The following is an 18,902-nucleotide window of genomic DNA, read 5'->3' on the forward strand; positions in this document are numbered from 1 at the left end:
TGTAAAGGAACCTCAAATTCTAGTAGTTGTAGGGAAGAAAAAACTTAGTGTGAAGAGTAAGATTAGCATAACTACCTAATGCCTAAAGCTCTTTGAGAAACAGTATAGGGTAGTGGTTTGAGAGCATGGATTTTGGAACTAGATTGCCTAGGTTTGAATCCCATCTCTACAACTTACTAGCATGAACTTGAGCACGTTACTTCACCACTTACTAGCTGCACCAACTTGAGTAAGTTCCTTCACCTCTGCATCTGTAAAATCAGGAATAATTATAGTACCTACTCTTAAGTTCTTTGCTTGAGGCTTAACCTAATCAATCTAAAGTGCTTAAAACAAGTCCTGGCACACAAGAAACACTTAAGTCTCTGCCTTCATTGTATGTTATTTTTTTATGCTTAGTTCCAAGAAATATAGTTGGGACTATTTGGTAGCAAAGGTAAGCAGTGTTTTTATTCAAATGAATTGCTCATTGATACACCTGTTATTTTGTCTTATTTTACTTTTAATTTAGTAACTTGAAATAGCTGTAATGTGGTGTTGTAGCCCTCAGTGCACAATTCTGTTGTATAATACTTAGTTCCAGAGCTAGGTGGTTACATTATAGAATGTCAACTCTAGGAAGAACCTCAAAAAGGATATACCAGATGACTTGGGAATGTCCAACAGAAAGGCTCAGTCTGGGAAGTGTCTTTAGAGAAGGTGAGATTTGTGCTGGGCTATGAGAGATGGACAAAGACATGAGTTGCCTTAAGCAAAGGTACACAGATATGCATGGATATGAAAGAACATGGGATATTTGAGGCTTAAAGATCAAATGAGTGTGAATAGAATGTATAGATGATTATTGGAGAACATGTAGTGACATATAGCCCTCAAGAAGCGGTTTGGGTCCAAAATCAAGCAAGGAAGAATTTGATAAAGTTGGAATTCTGTAATGCAATGAGAAACCATCAATGTTTTTTGAGTTGAGGGAGGAGGGGAGAAAAAAATGTGTGTGATAAAGCAGGCATCATAGTTCAGTACAGGCTGGTTTAGAGAGAGTAAAATCTTGAAGACATCAAGACTTCTGGTCATCATTTCGGTCACTTAGTGGAGAGTTAATGAGAACCTGAATTGTGGCTCTTGTGGAGATAAAAGCAATAAAATTTAGTGACTGGTTTGTTTGGGTTAGGGACTGTCCAGTTTCAGTACTTGTTTACTTTTTGCAGGTGGATGTATTAATTAGAATGAATTGAACACCCTATGTTCCAGAGATTTTGGGGGACCAGTAATCTATACATAGAATCAAGTGTTAGAAGATTGATTTTCCTTTAATGAAGTATATAGTACTCTTAAGTAGTTAAGGAAAAAAAATTAAGCAGGAAATCTGTTTTTCAAATTAAAAAAATCTTAAATGGAAGCTAGATGTATGCCAGAGATAAAACTGGGGCTGCTCTGTTTTGGGGGACATGAAAAGAAACTGCTGGCTCATCTTTTTATTTTTTCCTTTTCCCTTACTCAGTTTATTTGAACTAAGAGTCTGTGGAAAATATTATGCAAACTACTACTGTAGATTAGAGTATATGCATATGTCCAAGTGAGGTTTTTTGTGCTTATTAGCCACTTGATTATAAAATAGGACTGAAACAATTAAAAGCATATTCAATGGTGTTTTTGAAAAGTAATTTTGTTTGCTGATGTATTTTGTTAGGTGGAGTCTTAATATGTTATTAAATATGTACTGGGTGTAATACTAGGTGTATGTAAATATAAATAAGCTTCTTACCTAGTGTGTTAGATAGATACTGTGCATATATAATAGCTATAAGCTGTAATTGAAGTAAGAAGAATGTGTGAGCTCAGAGAGTGCAGGCAAAGTTGGACAGATTGAGCCTTGAAGGATGAGAGGTATTTCCACCACTAGAGAGGAGAGAATCAATTAGAGGGAACAGTGTAAATTAAAGAGCTGAGGAATATGAATGTGTAACACTTTATCAAATACATTAGTGGATATGAGAAATTATGGGTGCAGTGATTTTTTTTTCTATTTTGTTTACTAATTTTTCTTCAAGTTGCACTTAATAAGCATTGAAGAAATATTTGCTGAAAAAATGAACTGATTATGTTAAATCCAGTCATTTTACATTTTCTTTTTTTGCTTGTTTTGCCTTTTTGAAGTAGCAGAGATCATCGAGTAAAGTTAAGTTTGTTAAATGAAGATGAGCCAAAATAAAATGGACTTGCTTTTTAATGAGGATCAAAAAAATTTATAAACTTCCTTGAGTGAGGCAATAACTAAAATGCCAGTTTTTTTCCTTTTATAACATTGATTAGATTTTATGTTGCTGAAGTTTTCAGATCCCATGATTGTACTGTAACAAAACCTTAGATTGATTTAGGTATTAATTTAGAAAGCTTTATGTTTTTTGTTATGCCTTAACTTGCAAATTGACATTTGTTTCATTGTACTATGGAATTAATTTCTGTACTTTTTAATAAGGTTGATGTACATGGTTCTCGTTCTAAATAACATACAAATAATAATTTCTTAGGCATGACAATTATAAAACTGCTTAATGATTTGAGGAATTGGGTTGTGGTTCCATAGGATGTTACATTTGAGTTATGAGGTTATCGAGTAGTGTAAGATAACATCTTTTTCTAATTTCTGATAACTAAAAGATAGAAATGATGATCAGAAGCAAAGCAGAACTATTATTTTAGTGAAATTCTAAGGGGGAAGGTTTTTCAAAGCCACATATGACATACCTGGCTTAAAAATGTGAAGTCTTAGAGATTTTAATGCAATATTATCCATTAGTCATTTAATTTACACCATAAAATTGGGTTGGAATATCAAGACATTATGGTCATTGGATGAAATAAGTTGGTTTTCTAAGTAAATTGAAATTTTAATAATTTATGAAAACTTTTTCCTTTTTTTTTATAGGATATGACATGTCTACATTTATTAGGCGGTATAGTAGATATCTAAATGAAAAAGCAGTTTCATACAGACAAGTTGCATTTGATTTCACAAAAGTGAAAAGAGGGTGAGTTAAGCTTTATATTTTCTTTTTCTTGACATTAATAGATTTGAATATTAAAAAATATAAACCACAAAAATTATTAGATTAAGAATTTTATGGAATTTGAGGCCAGATTAAAAAGATTGAACTTAATGGCCCACCTGGTGTGGCTCCATGGATGGAGCACTGGCCTGTGAACCAAAGGGTGGATGCCTGGGTTGCAGGCCAGGTCCCCAGTTGGGCGCGCGCAAGAGGCAACCACATATAGATATTTCTCTCCCACTTTTTCTCCTTCTTTTTCTGTCTCTCTAAAAATAAATAAGTAAAATATTTTTAAAAACTATATTGAACTTCAGTTTTTCTTGAAGATGTACATTGGATACTATTTGTACTAGGATTTTAAAAATTTTATAACAACTTTATTGAGATAAGAGTCCACACAACATAAAATTCACCCTTTTAGTGTTTACAGTTCAGTGGTTTTTAGTACATTTATAAGGTTTTACATCACTACTATCAAATTGCAAAACATAACATTTTTTAAAAATTTTAATTTTTCAATTACATTTGACATACAATATTATTTTAGTTTCACATATACAACCCAGTGATTAGTCAAAGTAATCACCCTGATAAAACTGTACACATCAGACACCATATATATTCAATATTATCGATTATGTTCCCTATGCTGTACTTTACATTGCGATGACTATTCTGTAACTACCAGTTTTGTACTTCTAAATCCCTTCATCTTTTTCACCCATCCCGCCAACATTCCTCCCATCTGTCAGTCATTACAGTGTTCTCTGTATTTATGAGTCTGTTCTGTTCTGCTTATTCATTTAGTTTTTTTTAGATTCCACATATTAAGTGAAATCATCTAGCATTTTTCTTTCTCTGACTTATTTCACTCAGCACAATACCCTCTAGGTATATCTATCCTTTCAGATTTCATTCTTTCTTTCTTTGTTTTTTTTTTTTTTTTTTTTTTTTTTGGCTGAGTCATATTCCATTGTATATATGCACCATTTCTTCTTTATCTGTTTATCTTTTGATGGACATTTAAGTTGCTTCCATATTTTGGCTATTGTAAATAATACTTCAGTGGACGTATGGATACATATGTCTTAGATTTAGAGTTCAAGGTTTCTTCAGAAAAATACCCAGAAATGGAATTCCTGAGTCTTTCTCGTTTCTTGTTACAGCGTTTGTTTTAAAGTGTGTTTTGTCTGATACAAGTATTGCTACTCTAGTAGCTTTTTTATTTCTTCATTTCCATTTTTATGAAACACCTTTTTTCATCCCTTTACTTTTAGTCTGTATGTCTTTATATCTGAAATGAGTCCCTTGTAGACATTATATAAGGGTCTTGTTTACTTATTTATTCAGTTACCCTATGTCTTTTGATTGAAGCATTTAATCTATTAGTATTTAAAGTAATTATAGTCTTGGCTGGTGTGACTTGGTTGGAACCTTGTCCCATAGACCGAAGGGTCACAAGTTTGATTACTGATCAGGACAAATACCCGGGTTGTGGGATTGATCCCCCATTTTAGCACATGTGAGAGGCTAGTCAGTCAGTGTTTCTCTCTCTCAATGATGTTTTGCTCGCTTTCTCTCTTCACTACCTTCCTCTCTTTCCCTTCCTTTCTCCCTGAAAGCAGTGAAAAGATAGATATCTATTTATTGCCATTTTATCATATTTTTGATCTTTTTCTTATTAAAGAAGTCCCTTTAACATTTCTTGTAATCTTGGTTTGGTGGTGGTGAACTCCTTTAGCTTTTTCTTATCTGGGAAGCTTTTTATCCGACCTTTGATTCTAAATGCAAGCCATGCTGGATAGAGTAATCTTGGTTGTAGGTCCTTGCTTTTCATCACTTTGAATACTTCTTGCAACTCCCTTCTAGCCTGCAAAGTTTCTTTTGAGAAATCACCTGACAGTCTTATGGGAACTCCTTTTAGGTAACTATCTGCTTTTCTCTTGCTGCTTTTAAGACTCTCTCTTTGTCTTGAACCTTTAATTATGATGTGTCTTGGTGTTGTCCTCTTTGGGTCCAACTTGTTTGGGACTCTCTGTGCTTCCTGGACTTGTATGTATTTCCTTCACCAAATCAGGGAAGTTTTCTTTCATCATTTTTTCAAATAATTTTTCAATTTTTTGCTCTTCCTGTTCTCCTTTTGGTGCCCTTGTTATTCAGATGTTAGTACATTTGGAGATGTCCCAGAGGCTCCTTAGTCTATCCTCATTTTTTGAATTTTTTTTCTTCTTGCTATTCTGATTGAATGCTTTTTTCTTCCTTATGTTCCAAATTGTTGATTTGATTCTCGGCTTCACCCCTCCACTGTTGGTTCCCTGTAGATTTTTCTTTATTTACTTAAAGTAACTTTCATTCACTTGGGTCTTTTTTATGCTGTTGAAGTACCCAATGATTTCTTTGAGCATCCTGATAACCAGTGGTTTGAACTCTGCATATGATAGATTGCTTATCTCCATTTCGATTAGTTCTTTTTCTGGTATTTTGTTCTGAATTTGGGTGATATTTCGTTGTCTCCTCAATTTGGCAGCCTCCCTGTGTTTGTTTGTGTATTAGGTAGAGCTACTTTGACTCCCTGTCTTAGTAGTGTGGCCTGTTGTAGAAAAGGTACCTGTAAATTGTATGGGGCAGAGCCTTAGGTAATTGCCAAGGCATGGCAACCGGTGTCACGGCTCTGTGGCTCTGTGTGAGGGAGGGCTCAGAGAAGGGACAGTACTGTTGCATGGCCTCTGGAGTTTTTCCCAGGAGGAAGCTGTCTTCCGACACTTGCCCTTTTGCCAGTCACTTCACTTTCTCAGTATATGCCACTGTTGCCCTTCCACTGTCGCCCTGGTGCAGAAGTCTAGAGGGAGTGGGTCTGCATAAGTCTTAAGTCTGTTGCGGCCATTTAAGAGTAGTCTCCTGAGAATCATGCCATTTCTTCACTGCCCCAACCCTTACTGGTTTTTATAGTCAGAACTTACGGGAAATTATCTTTCTGGCACTGGAATTCTGGGCTAGGTGGTCTGGTCTGGGGCTGGGATCCCTTGCTCGCAAGGTGCCCCTCCCAATTTTTATCCACCATATGTTCCCCATCTCTGCACCTGTCTGCGCCTCTCCTCACTTCTCTGCCCCTCCTACTCGTCTGGATGAATGTGGCTTCTTGAAATCCTTGGTTGACATCTTCTATACAGCTTAATTTTCTGACAATTCTGGGTGATACTTGTTTTGTAGTCTAGTTGTAATTTTTGTTGTAGTCATGCAGGGAGTCAAAGCAGTTTACATATGCCTCCATCTTGACAGGAAGTCTAGCTTTTGTCCTTTAAGCAAACTCCAGAGTAGGCTTTTCTACACCAAAATGATCAGTTATTTATTCATGTTTTTATTGGTTATATTTATGGATTCAGTAATTTATATTTAAATTTTTGACTCATATGGATATATCTTGGTATTAAAAAAGTGAGGTGGAGACTACCTACAGTTTTTAATAGAAATATAGGATATTCAAAAATCAAAATGAATTATTACCCAGTAATGGTTAAATGACTTTTTACTTATATATTCAGTTGATCCTTGAACAACATGACTTTGAACTGTGCAGGTCCATTTTTACATAGGTTTTTAACAATAAATATACACTTGGCCTTTCATGTCTCTGCCTTCAAATGCACAGATGCAGACAGTCCACTGTTCACATTGTTCTATTCCATTTTATAGAAGGGACTTTAGCACCTGTGGATTTTGGTATCCACAGAAGGTCTTGGAACCAATCACTTGCTGATAGCAAGGGACACATTAAGTTTTTTGGTATATGTTAATATGCAGATTTTCAACTGCATGGGGGTGGGGTCATTGTTCCTAAGCCCCCTCCATTCTTCAAGGGTCAACTGTACTTTTATAAAGACCTTTTTTTTTTCTGGCAAATTCTTAGTTATTTTTTAAGAATCTATACTGACAGGCATTTCTTTGAGGAAGCCTTATTTCTGTTAGATTTTATATGACACTCTCAAATAGAATCTTAACTATATTCATATCTTCAGGACTTTACAGTGTCTAAATATCAAGGATGTTTAATAGGTTTTGAAAAAGATGACTAAAAGAGTTTGTAAACAGTACATTAAGTGGTTCAATCAAAAATGGATCCAATAAATTGCCTGTAGATTTGTCTTGTTAGTTGGTTAAACATTGGTCTCTTCATTTTCTTTTCGTTCTGTGTTTTAGTGGTAGTAACTTAGGTTGAATTATCTTGAATTCTAAATTGGTACAGTTCAAAGTAACAAGACAGTACTATATAACAAGCAAAAGAAAGACTAATCTAAGTATTGTATGTGAATAAGCACATGGACGATTAGCTGCTACTATATTTGGGAAGCAAGTACCTGAATTTAGTTCTGTTTTAGAAGTCATAAAAACTTGGATTTTGCATGGAGTGTGAATTGTCATGCATTTGGTTTGAATCATGCTCCAGTATTTGGGTTTGTGATTTATTTTGAGTTTTTTGAGTCTGATATAAGCATGTGATAACTGTTAATTAAGAAACTTAAACTTCTCTGGGAAGAAATGATGTGGAGGCTAGTGAGAGAGGGAGGAATCAGAAATAACCCCACAGTTTCTGTCATAAGTCCATGGGGATATGGCACTGTTTACTGGAAAGATTTTTGGGAGAGTACGGCAAGTTAGGGTATAGTAATTTGTACAAGTTGAGATATCAAGTAGGTAATTGAATATACTAACTTGGAACTTGCAGAGTTCTAGTCTGGGAATATAAACTGTCTATGGCAATATGCTAATTTCTGCCTTGGGATCACCAGGGGCATAAGTGTAGAATGAGAGGAGAGGGCCCAGAAACACCTTGAGATACTCAACATCTATTTTAGAAGATGGGTAAAGGATGAGGAAGTTAACAGAGAGATTGAAAAAGTGATACTGACATAGGAATAAAACAAGGAGAGAGACAGGGATATAGGGAATGCTAAGACTACAAGAGTATTACAAGAATGAGGAAAACTTGTGAATGATGTTGAGAAGTCTAGTCAGGTAATGTTAGATAAGTACTCATTGGAGAAGCAACATAGAATTTCTAAATGACTTAAACTAGAGAAGTTTAACAGTATGGTAGGAGTGGGGCTCATAATGGAATGAATTTAATAATGAACAAAAAATGAGGAAGTGGCAACTCTTTTGAGAATTATGCTTGGCTCCATTAGGGAATATGAGATCGGTGGTGGTGGTGGTGGTGTGTGTGTGTTTAAAGAATGGTGAGTCTAGAGACTTGGCTTGCATGTTATGGCAATGATCTAGTATAAAAGAAATAATAAGCTGCATTGTTCAATATGGTAGCTACTTGCCACATGTGGCTATTTAAATTTAAATTGTTTACAGTCAAATAAAATTTAAAAATCATTTCCCCGATTGCATCAGCCAGCCGCATTTCAGATGCTCAGTTATCACATGTGACTAGTGGCTACCATATTGAATGGTACAGTACTGAACGTTTGAACGTTTTACTTTTTTTATTGTATTTTTTTCCATTACCATTTATCCCCCCTATATTCTTTTCACCTCCATCCATCTTCCTCCTCCCTGCTAGAACATTTTCCTCATTGCTAATAGTTCTGTTGGACAGTGCTGTGTTAGAGAAGATGACAACCAAAGAAAGGATTATGAGAGAGTGGAATCCAGAGGACCTGTGTGAGTGGTATTTTATATTTGCTAGAAAGAAATAGACTTCCTTTACTATAATAGGAACAGAATAGATAGTTGTAGTTTCGGTGGCGAGATGACCAGACAATCTTTTTGTCATTTTCTGTTTTTTTTTAATTAAGTATTTTGGGAGTCAAGTGTTGAGAGTTTGTGTGTTGGGTGTGGAGAGGCAAGAAAGGGAGTGGTGGGAGAAGGAGGTTTGAAAGTACAGTTAGGAGAGGAATTCACTTAGAGAAGGCTAAGAGAATTGCTGGCAGTGCTGGATTCCCATTTGAGGTTGATGATTATGAATTTATCATAGTTTTATCAGTTTGCTTAGTTCTGTAGTTTTCTTTACCAGTCCTCAGCTGCATGTTACAGTTATGGAGGAGGTAAATGTTTGCTCATCCAGGATTCTGATCATGTCAGGTGACTGCAAAGGAAGAAGAGAGTACAAGGAGTTAGGGATATTTGCAAGGGAGTGATTATAATAATTTTTGGAATTCTAAATTAGATGAAGGGAGTAAAAATGAGAAGTGATCAATGTGGGTTAGTGGGGATTTGTTACATTGAAGTTTATGCTGGAGTCCAACAGTTTTTGCCATGGGGATAATTGACCAAGGCTGGAGGATTAAGAGGTTACTGTTATAGGCTAAGGTGTCTGAATTTTGTCTTTTTTCACGGTGGTGGTGAGGAGCGTTTGATACGGTTTTGGGGACAATAAAATCAGGATCTGACCACGGGAATAGGAACTAAGATCAAGGGATTTTGAAATCAAAATGTCGGATTGGTTGTCCATGTAGATGTTGAAATTAACCAGGAAAAACTGAGAAAGAATTCATGTCTTCTGTGATGTAGGGGAAGTGACCAATAGGTAGAAAGTGACCTCAGCAAGCAGAGAACTAAAAGGGAACTAAATGATGACTGATGAGCGTGTGAGATGTTTATGAGAGTGAAGAAAGGGTTGCAACGAGGGAATAGTGTCCTTATCCCAAACTCCAGCAGCTAGTGCCAGTCAGCATAGTTTATTATTTGAGAGGTTAACTTGTCTCATTGGGGAGAGTTGGACCAAAGTTGGTCAGTAGCTGCCTACCCAAGGCAGTCCATTTCTTTTAAACTGTTTGTTGTGTGGCACAATGCAGTATTGTTGCCTTTCGTAACTTAATTTTTTCCCCTGGCTTCTGGGGTTGTGATTGAAGGGTTGGAGCAGCTGATTATAAGTATGGTTTATTTGTAAATCAGGGAAAGCTTGCACACTTTCTGAAAGTGCCTTGTTACTCTGCCAAAAGGTTATGAAAAGCACTGTTTTGAAATCTCATATGGTAGGATTTACGTAATGACCCTACCAATGATTAGTTAGTTCTTTGACTGTAGACAGTCAGTCATATAACCTCACAACCTAAAATTTCATCACCTATAAAATGTGATTTTTTGTGAGGATTTGAAAAACATACATCAAGTCCTTAACATGGAGCCTGATATATAATAAGCATTTAGTGTTAGTTATGTGCCTTAGCCCCAGTACCTTTTGCCTAGTGTTTTTGGTACTAGTTTTGTAAAATTCTAGTTTATTTGGCACTGCTAATATTTCTCTCTGTTTAGAAATATCTAAAGAAATATTTAAAGGACTCTTTTTTGGAATTATTTAACAATATTTTATTTAAAACACTCCTCTTAATATTCACTTATTTAATGGTCAGATTAGACTGTCTTGGTAAAATTGTCTTATTTTATAGTAAATAATTTTAGTTATAACTTTATGTATAACAAGCTATTGGTGTTTGAATAATGAATAAAATACCTCAAATAAAGCAGTGCTCACCAAGACTTGAGGTTTACTACTGGCTCCATCAAGTCCTAACTTTTTAAAGATTTGAGATGAATTATTTTATTTGGATTTTTAAAAAATAGTAAAATTGGCCTTTACATACATAAGTGGTGTGAGGATTAGCAGGTTTCCTCATGTGACAAGTGCATTATAAATCTGGCTGTATAATAAAAGCTTTGATTTTTATTTCTCATTTTACATCTTTTTTAAGTTTTAAATTGAACACCTTGATGGACATAAATATTTCCTGTGTTTTGCTTTTTCTATATGATTTATGCTTGAGGTTTCAGGTTCAGTAATGACTTAAAATTATATGATGTTTCATAGCAACTTGTTCTCTGTTTAAGTGGAGAACCAGATGAGAGTTTGAAATGTAGATTTAATAATAAACTTAATTGTTTCTTTTTTTAAAAAAAACAGGGCTGATGGAGTTATGAGGACAATGAACACAGAAAAACTCCTAAAAACCGTACCAATTATTCAAAATCAAATGGATGCCCTTCTTGATTTTAATGTAAGTTGTTTGCACAAGTCTTGTATAATTTAAGGTTTTAAAAAATGTTATCCTCCTAATTAATTGGTCAGGGTTTCTATTTTTAAGTTTTCACACTAATATCCTAGTTGTCTAAGAATTTTCTGTAAATGTGGGTCCAAATCAGATTACTTTCCATTCTTATAATAATTCTAGAGTTACTCTGATTTCTTTGGGTGGTGCTTCTCTAGCTCTAGAATTACAGGGTATACAGTCATCCCTGTGTATCCACTGGAGATTGGTTCAAGAACCACCTGTGGATACCAAAATTCTCGGATATGCAAGTCCTTTATATAAAATGGAGTAGTATTTGCATAACCTACACACATTCCTCCATATATGAGGTCTGTCCAGAAAGTATCCAGCCACTTGTTGTGCAAAATAGAGGCATTTATTGTAGAAGGTAAAGAAACATTGTACATAAGACAGTGAAGCCTCACTCCCTTTCAAAGTAGGCACTGTGGGGCCTCACACAATTCTCCTAATCTCCATCAGCTGCCCTGTTGTATTTTCCTAATTTCATCGATGGTCTGAAATCTCTTCCATTTCAAAGGTGATTTTAGTTTTGGGAAAAGCCAGAAGTCTCAGGGCATCAAATTTGGGCTGTATGGGGGCTGAGTCACCTGGGTGATTTGATGTTTGCCAAAAAACTCTGCACGAGATGTGCAGGTTTGATTCCCTACCAGGCATATTACAGTATTCCCTCACTTATCATGGGTATTACATTCTGGAACCTCCCCCACCCCCCACGAAGTAGGAACCTTACATTTACTCTACACTCTTAAACCTACGTAACTTTAACAACATATGTATACAGCACCACATAATCCTGCAATATAGTGGAACATCCGCGATAAATAAATATAGTATTTTTAAAAATCCCGCGATACAATGAGGCTGCGATAAGTGATCCGCGATATAGAGAGGGTACCTAGGTTGCAGGTTTGGTCCTCCGTCCAGACACCTACAATTCCCGGTCCTGGTGAGTATGGGAGGCAGCCAATTGATATTTTTCTTGCTCTCTTCCACTCTCTGTAAAAGCAATGAGAAAATGTCCTGAGAGGAGGATTAAAATTACAAATGTATGACAGTTTTCTTTAGTAATAGTCAACTTAGTATTTCAAAGTGTGACAATTACTAAGAAATTAAAGGAAGTTCAAATACACTTGTAACAGACTGTTTTGTAGCTATTGCCCAGGGCATTGTGTTCCCTGGAATTTTTGTTTTAATAACCATCACTTGAACCAAGTTGCCAGCTTTGTTATTTGTTTTTTAATATGCTAGATATTAGCATTAGTTTTTGGGGGAGAGCATCTGTTTTGACAGTTTATTGTAGAGCTTATAAATGTAAGATAGTGAGTGGAGCTGTGACAATTTCATGCTGAAATTGATTTTTCCTTTAACTGGTCCTGTTAATTGGTAGTCATTAAGCTGCTTGAGGGCAGGCCCCAGGTCTGCTTTTTCTCTGCTGTGTCCCTATTGTCAATAGTGTGTGGCACATAGGTACTATTAAATAAACATTCAATAAATAAATCCTGTAGGTGCTTCATAGACTGGAACAGGTTATCAGACTGTGATCTGCTGCCTGTTTTTGTATAGTTGTGAGCTAAGAATGATTTTTACGTGTTTTAAGTAGTTGAAAATAATTATTAAAAATTAGTATTTTAACATGTGAAAATTATATGAAATCTAAATTCAGTTTTTGCAATAATATTAGAGTACAGCCAGGTTCATATATTTACATATTGTCTATGGTTGTTATTGTGATGGAATAACCTAGTTGAATAGTTGTGACAGAGATCATATAGCCCAAAGTCTAAAATACAACCAGACCATTTATAAAAAATGTTTGCTGACCCCTCATCTTGAAGACATAGGAAACTGATGTAACTACTGCGTAATATTTTGATTTTTATAGAGAATAGGGTCCAACCATGAAATTTGTTTTCACCTTATATAAGTACTTACTCTCTTCTATGTCTGTATTGTACTTTTTTCGGTGTCTATATTGTACCTAATTGTATGTAACAATTTACCTGATACACCTATTGATAAGCATTTTTCTGTTTTGTTTTGTTTTTTAACCCAGAAGATAAATGGGAAAAGAACAAAGAAGGGCGGGGACACTAAATTGTGTGTGTGTATTAGATAATAGACAGTGTGTATATCTGCACATTTATAAACCTATTTCTATAGGGTTAATGCCTAAAAAAGAATTTGGTAGTTCAAAGGACACAAACATTAAAATTTTTTAAATACTGCCAATTTACATTCAAAAAGTGTCTATCCAGTCACTTGTGAACAGGTGCCTATTTTTTACTTTTATCATTTTTATTGGTACTGAATAATACCTTGGTTTTGATTATTTTGATACTACCGGCCTGGTTCTCAGGAAAATATAGTTCATTAATTTAATTTGATTATTATATCTTAATTTATCTGATAAGTTGAGCTGCTTTTCACATATTTTTAGTCATATGTATTTTTTACTTTGTGAATTGTTTGGCCTTTGCTTTGTTATTAAGATTCTCTCTTTAAAATAGAAATCAGCCTTGTTAGATATTCTGCAAATATTTACCAGTTTGTTGCTTACTATTTAACTTTGTGCTTATGCTTTTGTATACCTAACAAGTTAATTTTCATGTACTAGATATTCTTGTTATCTAAGAAGGAACTTTTCCTTTTATTTCCTTGAGATAATAAAATTATTCCTTATATTCTTAATAAATAAGTGCTATTTTTTTATTACAGCATAATTCAGTAATGATAATAATAATATCGACCATTCGTGTGTAAGGTATTGCACTAGGCTCTTGACACTCAGTATATCATTTAATTCTCCCAGTAACCAAATGAGGCAGAAATATTATCACAATCATTTTGAAGGTCATTTCATCTGTAATATTGAGAAAAAGTTTATATATTTTTAAGCATATCTTCTACCAAGCTTAGCAAAGTGCTTTGGTGATTGCAGGAGCCATTTAATAAATACTTTCTGATTTAAAAATATGCAGTAAATCCTTCATGACTCAGTGAATGTCCACCTAGAAATGGGCTTTATTTTGCAGTTAGAAGTATTTCATGTTGAAATGAACTTTTTAAATAAAAGACTTCTGAGATATAATCTAGGAATTACAAGAGTTAAAGGGTATTTTTGTTTTCAACTACTTACTTCAAAACTAAATTGAACGTTGTAGGATGTTTGTTTGCTTGTGGCTTCTGCATAAATCTGACCTTTTTAAGATTTTTGCCTTCTTTGATTGTAACTCTTATCGCAAGATATAAATGTCTTTTTCTTTAATACACCTAAATATGTGAATTAACTGTATTTTTAATTTGAAGGAAGTCGTTATTTAAAACATAAGATTAGTTAATTGTTTTTCTAATTTTCTTCCAGGTTAATAGTAATGAACTTACAAATGGAGTAATAAATGCTGCCTTCATGCTCTTGTTCAAAGATGCCATTAGACTGTTTGCAGCATACAATGAAGGAATTATTAACCTATTGGGTAAATATTGTTGTAGCTTAATGACATTTTATTTCTTATCTTTTATCATGTGGGTAAATAATATTGTCTGGTTTGTTACTTAAACTTGCCTAAAGTTTTATTGTAACTATTTGGAGAAAAAAATTTTATACTTGTTAACGTATGCTAAGTGGTTAAATACTTTTACATTTAGGACATTTAGCTAAATGAACTTTATGTTTTTATATATCTGTGTTTTCTTCTGTAAGTTTTATAATTTTTAGAAATATAAAAATTCCTTTAAAATTAAGTTGGAATTTTTCTGTTCAGGAAAACTTATTTTCTTACAATTCACTCCATTAATGAACTTTCGCTGTAAAGTTGATATTTTTTCTAAACTTTATTTAAACATTGATAATTATTTTTAGTGCATTAAACATTTATTTTTAAGGCTGAAGTATTTTGAGGCATTTTAGAACCGTATGGTGTTTTATTGTGTATTCGGTATATAGTTAATCCTTGAACAGACAGGTCTATTTATATGCGTACTATTATTTGACAAATACAGTAAATATATTTTTTCTTATGATTTTCTTAACATTTTCTTTAGCTTACTTTATTGCAACAATACAGTATATAATACATATAACATACAAAATATGTGTTAGTTGATTGTTATTCCTAAGGCTTCCGGTTAACAGTAGGCTATTTAGTAGGTAAATTTGGGGGGAGTCAGAATTTATACACATTTTTTTCAACTGCTTGGGAATTGATAACCCTTGTGGTGTTCAAGGGTTAAGTGTATGTGGAATGCAGTTAATTTTGCCTAGAAATGCTCTTTTCTTTCTTTCCAGAGAGTAGACAATTTGGTCTTCAAATAGTGCCAAGGCACAAATATCAAATGTGTTTACTGCAATGTGCTTGTTCTCTACCGACTCCTTTTAATTTTTTTTTAGAATTAATTTAAATTTGTTTTTCGTAGGTGAGGAGGGTAACATGAACTTAATCATGGATGCTTTATTCCATAGAAATTAAAAAATTGTGTTTATTTTTTTTCACAAGTGAAAAATACAGAGTTTTCTTTAAAGCTTTGGAAAGCATGCATAATCTTCCATTTTGTGATTACTATAAATAAAGCTCTTTACAGCAGTTTATATTTTAAGTATAAATGGGCTTTTCAAGTGAAATTTGGATATGAAATAGACATATTTGTTAATATATCATCACTAAGAATATTTTGAAATAGAAGTTGGTACTGCTTTAAATGGATTAAAGGGTGATGTTGTATTATCATTCAAATATATATTTAGGCAATTATTAGGGAAATATTGTTTAATAATGTGAATGAAGTCAGGTAATTTTTGTTTTTATTACGGTAGCATCTGTATTTTAACTTGCTTTAAATATCTAAGCTAATTTAGTGGTATTTTTCTCTAGAGTGAGTGTTCTTGACACCTGTATAATCTCTTAGAAGCTATTACTTGTTTTTCTTTTTTTCTTTTTGAGTGTTATATTTTGATGTGAGTAAAAGTGTTTTTATATTCATTTCTGGCAGAAAAATATTTTGATATGAAAAAGAACCAGTGCAAAGAAGGTCTTGACATCTATAAGAAGTTCCTGACCAGGATGACAAGAATCTCAGAATTTCTCAAAGTTGCAGAGGTAAACTATCTTTATTTCTTAACTTGCTTTTTTGTCTGTAAGTGTTGATTTTAAAGAAATTATTATCCAAACAACAAAAAAATCCCATTTTAAATATACCATGGTATATATACAGTTATATTAATATGCTATATTTTTTGTTACGATGTATATATGATATACATAGTATTGAATAAAATGTATCCTGTATATTTAATTCAATATTGATTATTGAAAAGTAATCATTTAAAAATTATAAATTAGGTAGGTGACACATAGTGGTGGCAGCAATTTTTATGTTTGGAATTACTCATGTATTTTATATTATGCATAATCAAAAGTTGTTCTCATCCAGTGTTAGTACAAATCTCTTTCCTCCAGTGAGATTCACAGCTGGAGCCACATTGTTCAAAATGTGTTGTTCCCCTGCAGGAATGAATTTAGTGTATTTATTGTTTATCAGTGATTATAAAAACCATGAATCTAGGTTTATAGGATAATTAATTTTGCAGATCTGTTTAAGAAATAATTTTCTGAAATTGTCACAGAACACAGTTGTGGTAGTGCTTGCAGGCATTATCTTACTTCTACAGAGGCAGCTCTTAAAGCGTTTTTGTTTGTTTTCTCTTTCTCTACCCTTTGCCTATCACCACCAGAGAATTGCTAGGATAATTCTGGAAGATGACTAGGTTTTAATTGGTCAATTGTATCAATGTAATTAATCTGGAATTATTAGCAAGTTGGTGATTTTAGCTTTATTACCATAGTGATACTTTATTCTGCAATAGATGAATACAACAAAACAAGATGATGAGACCTTTGAAGAAAATAGATTTGTGTTGTTAATCAGCTATTTTATAAAGTCTACTGCAATTTATTTTTAATTTAAAATCTCCCTGAAGGAGAAATTAATGTTTTTTCCCCATTTCTTTAGGGTCAGTCACATATTAAAAGCAGAAGATAAAAGTTTATGCTATGATTCTAGTAAATTCTTTAAATAAGCTTTAATTTGTTGACTTTTCCCTTTGATCTCTAATGTCCTTTTCATTTTATAGTAAAGTTACTGACTTAAGTTTCAAGTCCTTATTTACTTCCAGTTCTGGTGGTCTTAGTTTGAAATGGAATACACCATCTGTTCCATATGATCTGAGAAATGAGAAGACTCGCCTGCCTTAGAATATTTTTTCATGTGGCTGTCTTTCGGGTTGTAGCTTCATTATGAAATATTAGTTCTTGGAGTAAAGGCACATGTACCCTTTTCAAATGTGTTTGAAGGGAGAAAATGTAGCATATCAAGATCTCAGTTTGAATTACTTCATCAAATTTTCTATTGATGTCATTCTGGGTCTGGCTTTTGAGAGGTTAAGAAAAGGAAGAGAGAATGATTAGAAAATGAAGCATAGCCACAGGGGAGGGATACAGTTTTTCAATTGGGTACTAGTGTAATAAGTAAGAAAGGTTTTCTTTTTTTTTTTTTTTTGCTGGAAACTGTCCAGTGCCTGAACATCATGAAAGTGTGTTTGGGATTGCTTTGTGGAAACAGTTAAATCCTGGTTAGATATCACTTGGCATTTATATAAAACCTGGCCAACTTGAAAAATAGGGTTTAAAAATCATTATCTATAGTGATTACCTAGGAAAACATATTTTATGAAGAAAGGCAAAGTCATTGTCATCAAGGTTTTTCTTTAACTTCTTTTTATGCCCCAGGGAACTTGTGGTCAGCCTTTCTCATTCTTGCTGTCATGTTTTTCGGATTGTAACAAGGTATAGGTGCTTAGAAGGTACAGAGATGGTAATTTAGTAGTCTTGATGACTTTCCAACTCTAGTTCCCCTCCTTCTATAACTTATATAGCCATTAGATAACATCTAAGCCCTTGGAAATATTGAATGATATATTTGGACATTAAATATTTTTATTTTAAAGAAGTCTATCTAAAATATTGTTCCCATGCCCTGGCTGCTGTGGCCCAGTGGATTGAGCATCAGCCTGTGAGCCAAGTATCGCTGGTTCGATTCCCAGTCAGGGCACATTACTAGGTTGCATGTTAGGTCCCCAGGTGGGGGCGCAAGTGATGTTTCTCTCCCTCTCTTTCTCCTTTCCCCTCTCTCTAAAAATAAAATAAATAAATTAATTAATTAAAAATAAATAAAATATTGTTCCCAGTACTAGTCATAATTGTCATTGTATAATTTCTATTTATAAAACATCTTTATTATAATTTTATCTATTAAATACAATGCTTCTTCTTACAGCAAGTTGGAATTGACAGAGGTGATATACCAGACCTTTCGCAGGTAAGCATTTTGTTGTAATATCAATTCACTGTCTGCTATGTATTGCTAGGTATGAAGGGCACAAGATGAATAACATGCAACCCATGCTGTCAGGGAGATCAGACATTTTATTTTAGTATTTCGATGTTTCTCTGATGGTTGTTCTAACATTATGACCAGATAGAATGATCTACTCACCTCTTATATTGGTGGAGCTAGCCACTGCTATACCATTTCTTTAGTTTATTCATTTTAATTTCTCTTTCCTATCACCATCATTGTCAAAAGAAAGAGCTGAGCCCTGGCTGGTGTGGCTCAGTGGTTTGAGTGCCAGACTATGAACCAAAGGGCCGCCAGTTAGATTCCCAGTCAGGGCATATGCCTGGGTTGCGGGCCAGGTCCCCAGTTGGGGGTGCATAACAGGCAACACACATTGATGTTTCTCTCC

General features: G+C 34.0%; 1 protein-coding gene across 12 annotated transcripts in view; it reads left to right on the forward strand.

The window, feature by feature from the left end:
* Nucleotides 1–18,902, forward strand: part of PICALM (phosphatidylinositol binding clathrin assembly protein) — a 102,227-nt gene that overhangs the window by 36,270 nt on the left and 47,055 nt on the right. For all 12 annotated transcript variants that reach the window (XM_090265763.1, XM_090265770.1, XM_090265766.1 and 9 more), the window contains exons 4-8: nt 2,930–3,032; nt 10,957–11,050; nt 14,466–14,577; nt 16,091–16,197; nt 18,434–18,475. In XM_090265763.1, the coding sequence (XP_090121889.1) occupies nt 2,930–3,032; nt 10,957–11,050; nt 14,466–14,577; nt 16,091–16,197; nt 18,434–18,475 (458 nt within the window). The remainder of the gene's footprint in view (nt 1–2,929; nt 3,033–10,956; nt 11,051–14,465; nt 14,578–16,090; nt 16,198–18,433; nt 18,476–18,902) is intronic.

This window comes from Furipterus horrens, unplaced genomic scaffold, assembly GCF_987537825.1.
Source record: "Furipterus horrens unplaced genomic scaffold, mFurHor1.1.pri manual_scaffold_2, whole genome shotgun sequence".
Classification (NCBI taxonomy): domain Eukaryota; kingdom Metazoa; phylum Chordata; class Mammalia; order Chiroptera; family Furipteridae; genus Furipterus; species Furipterus horrens.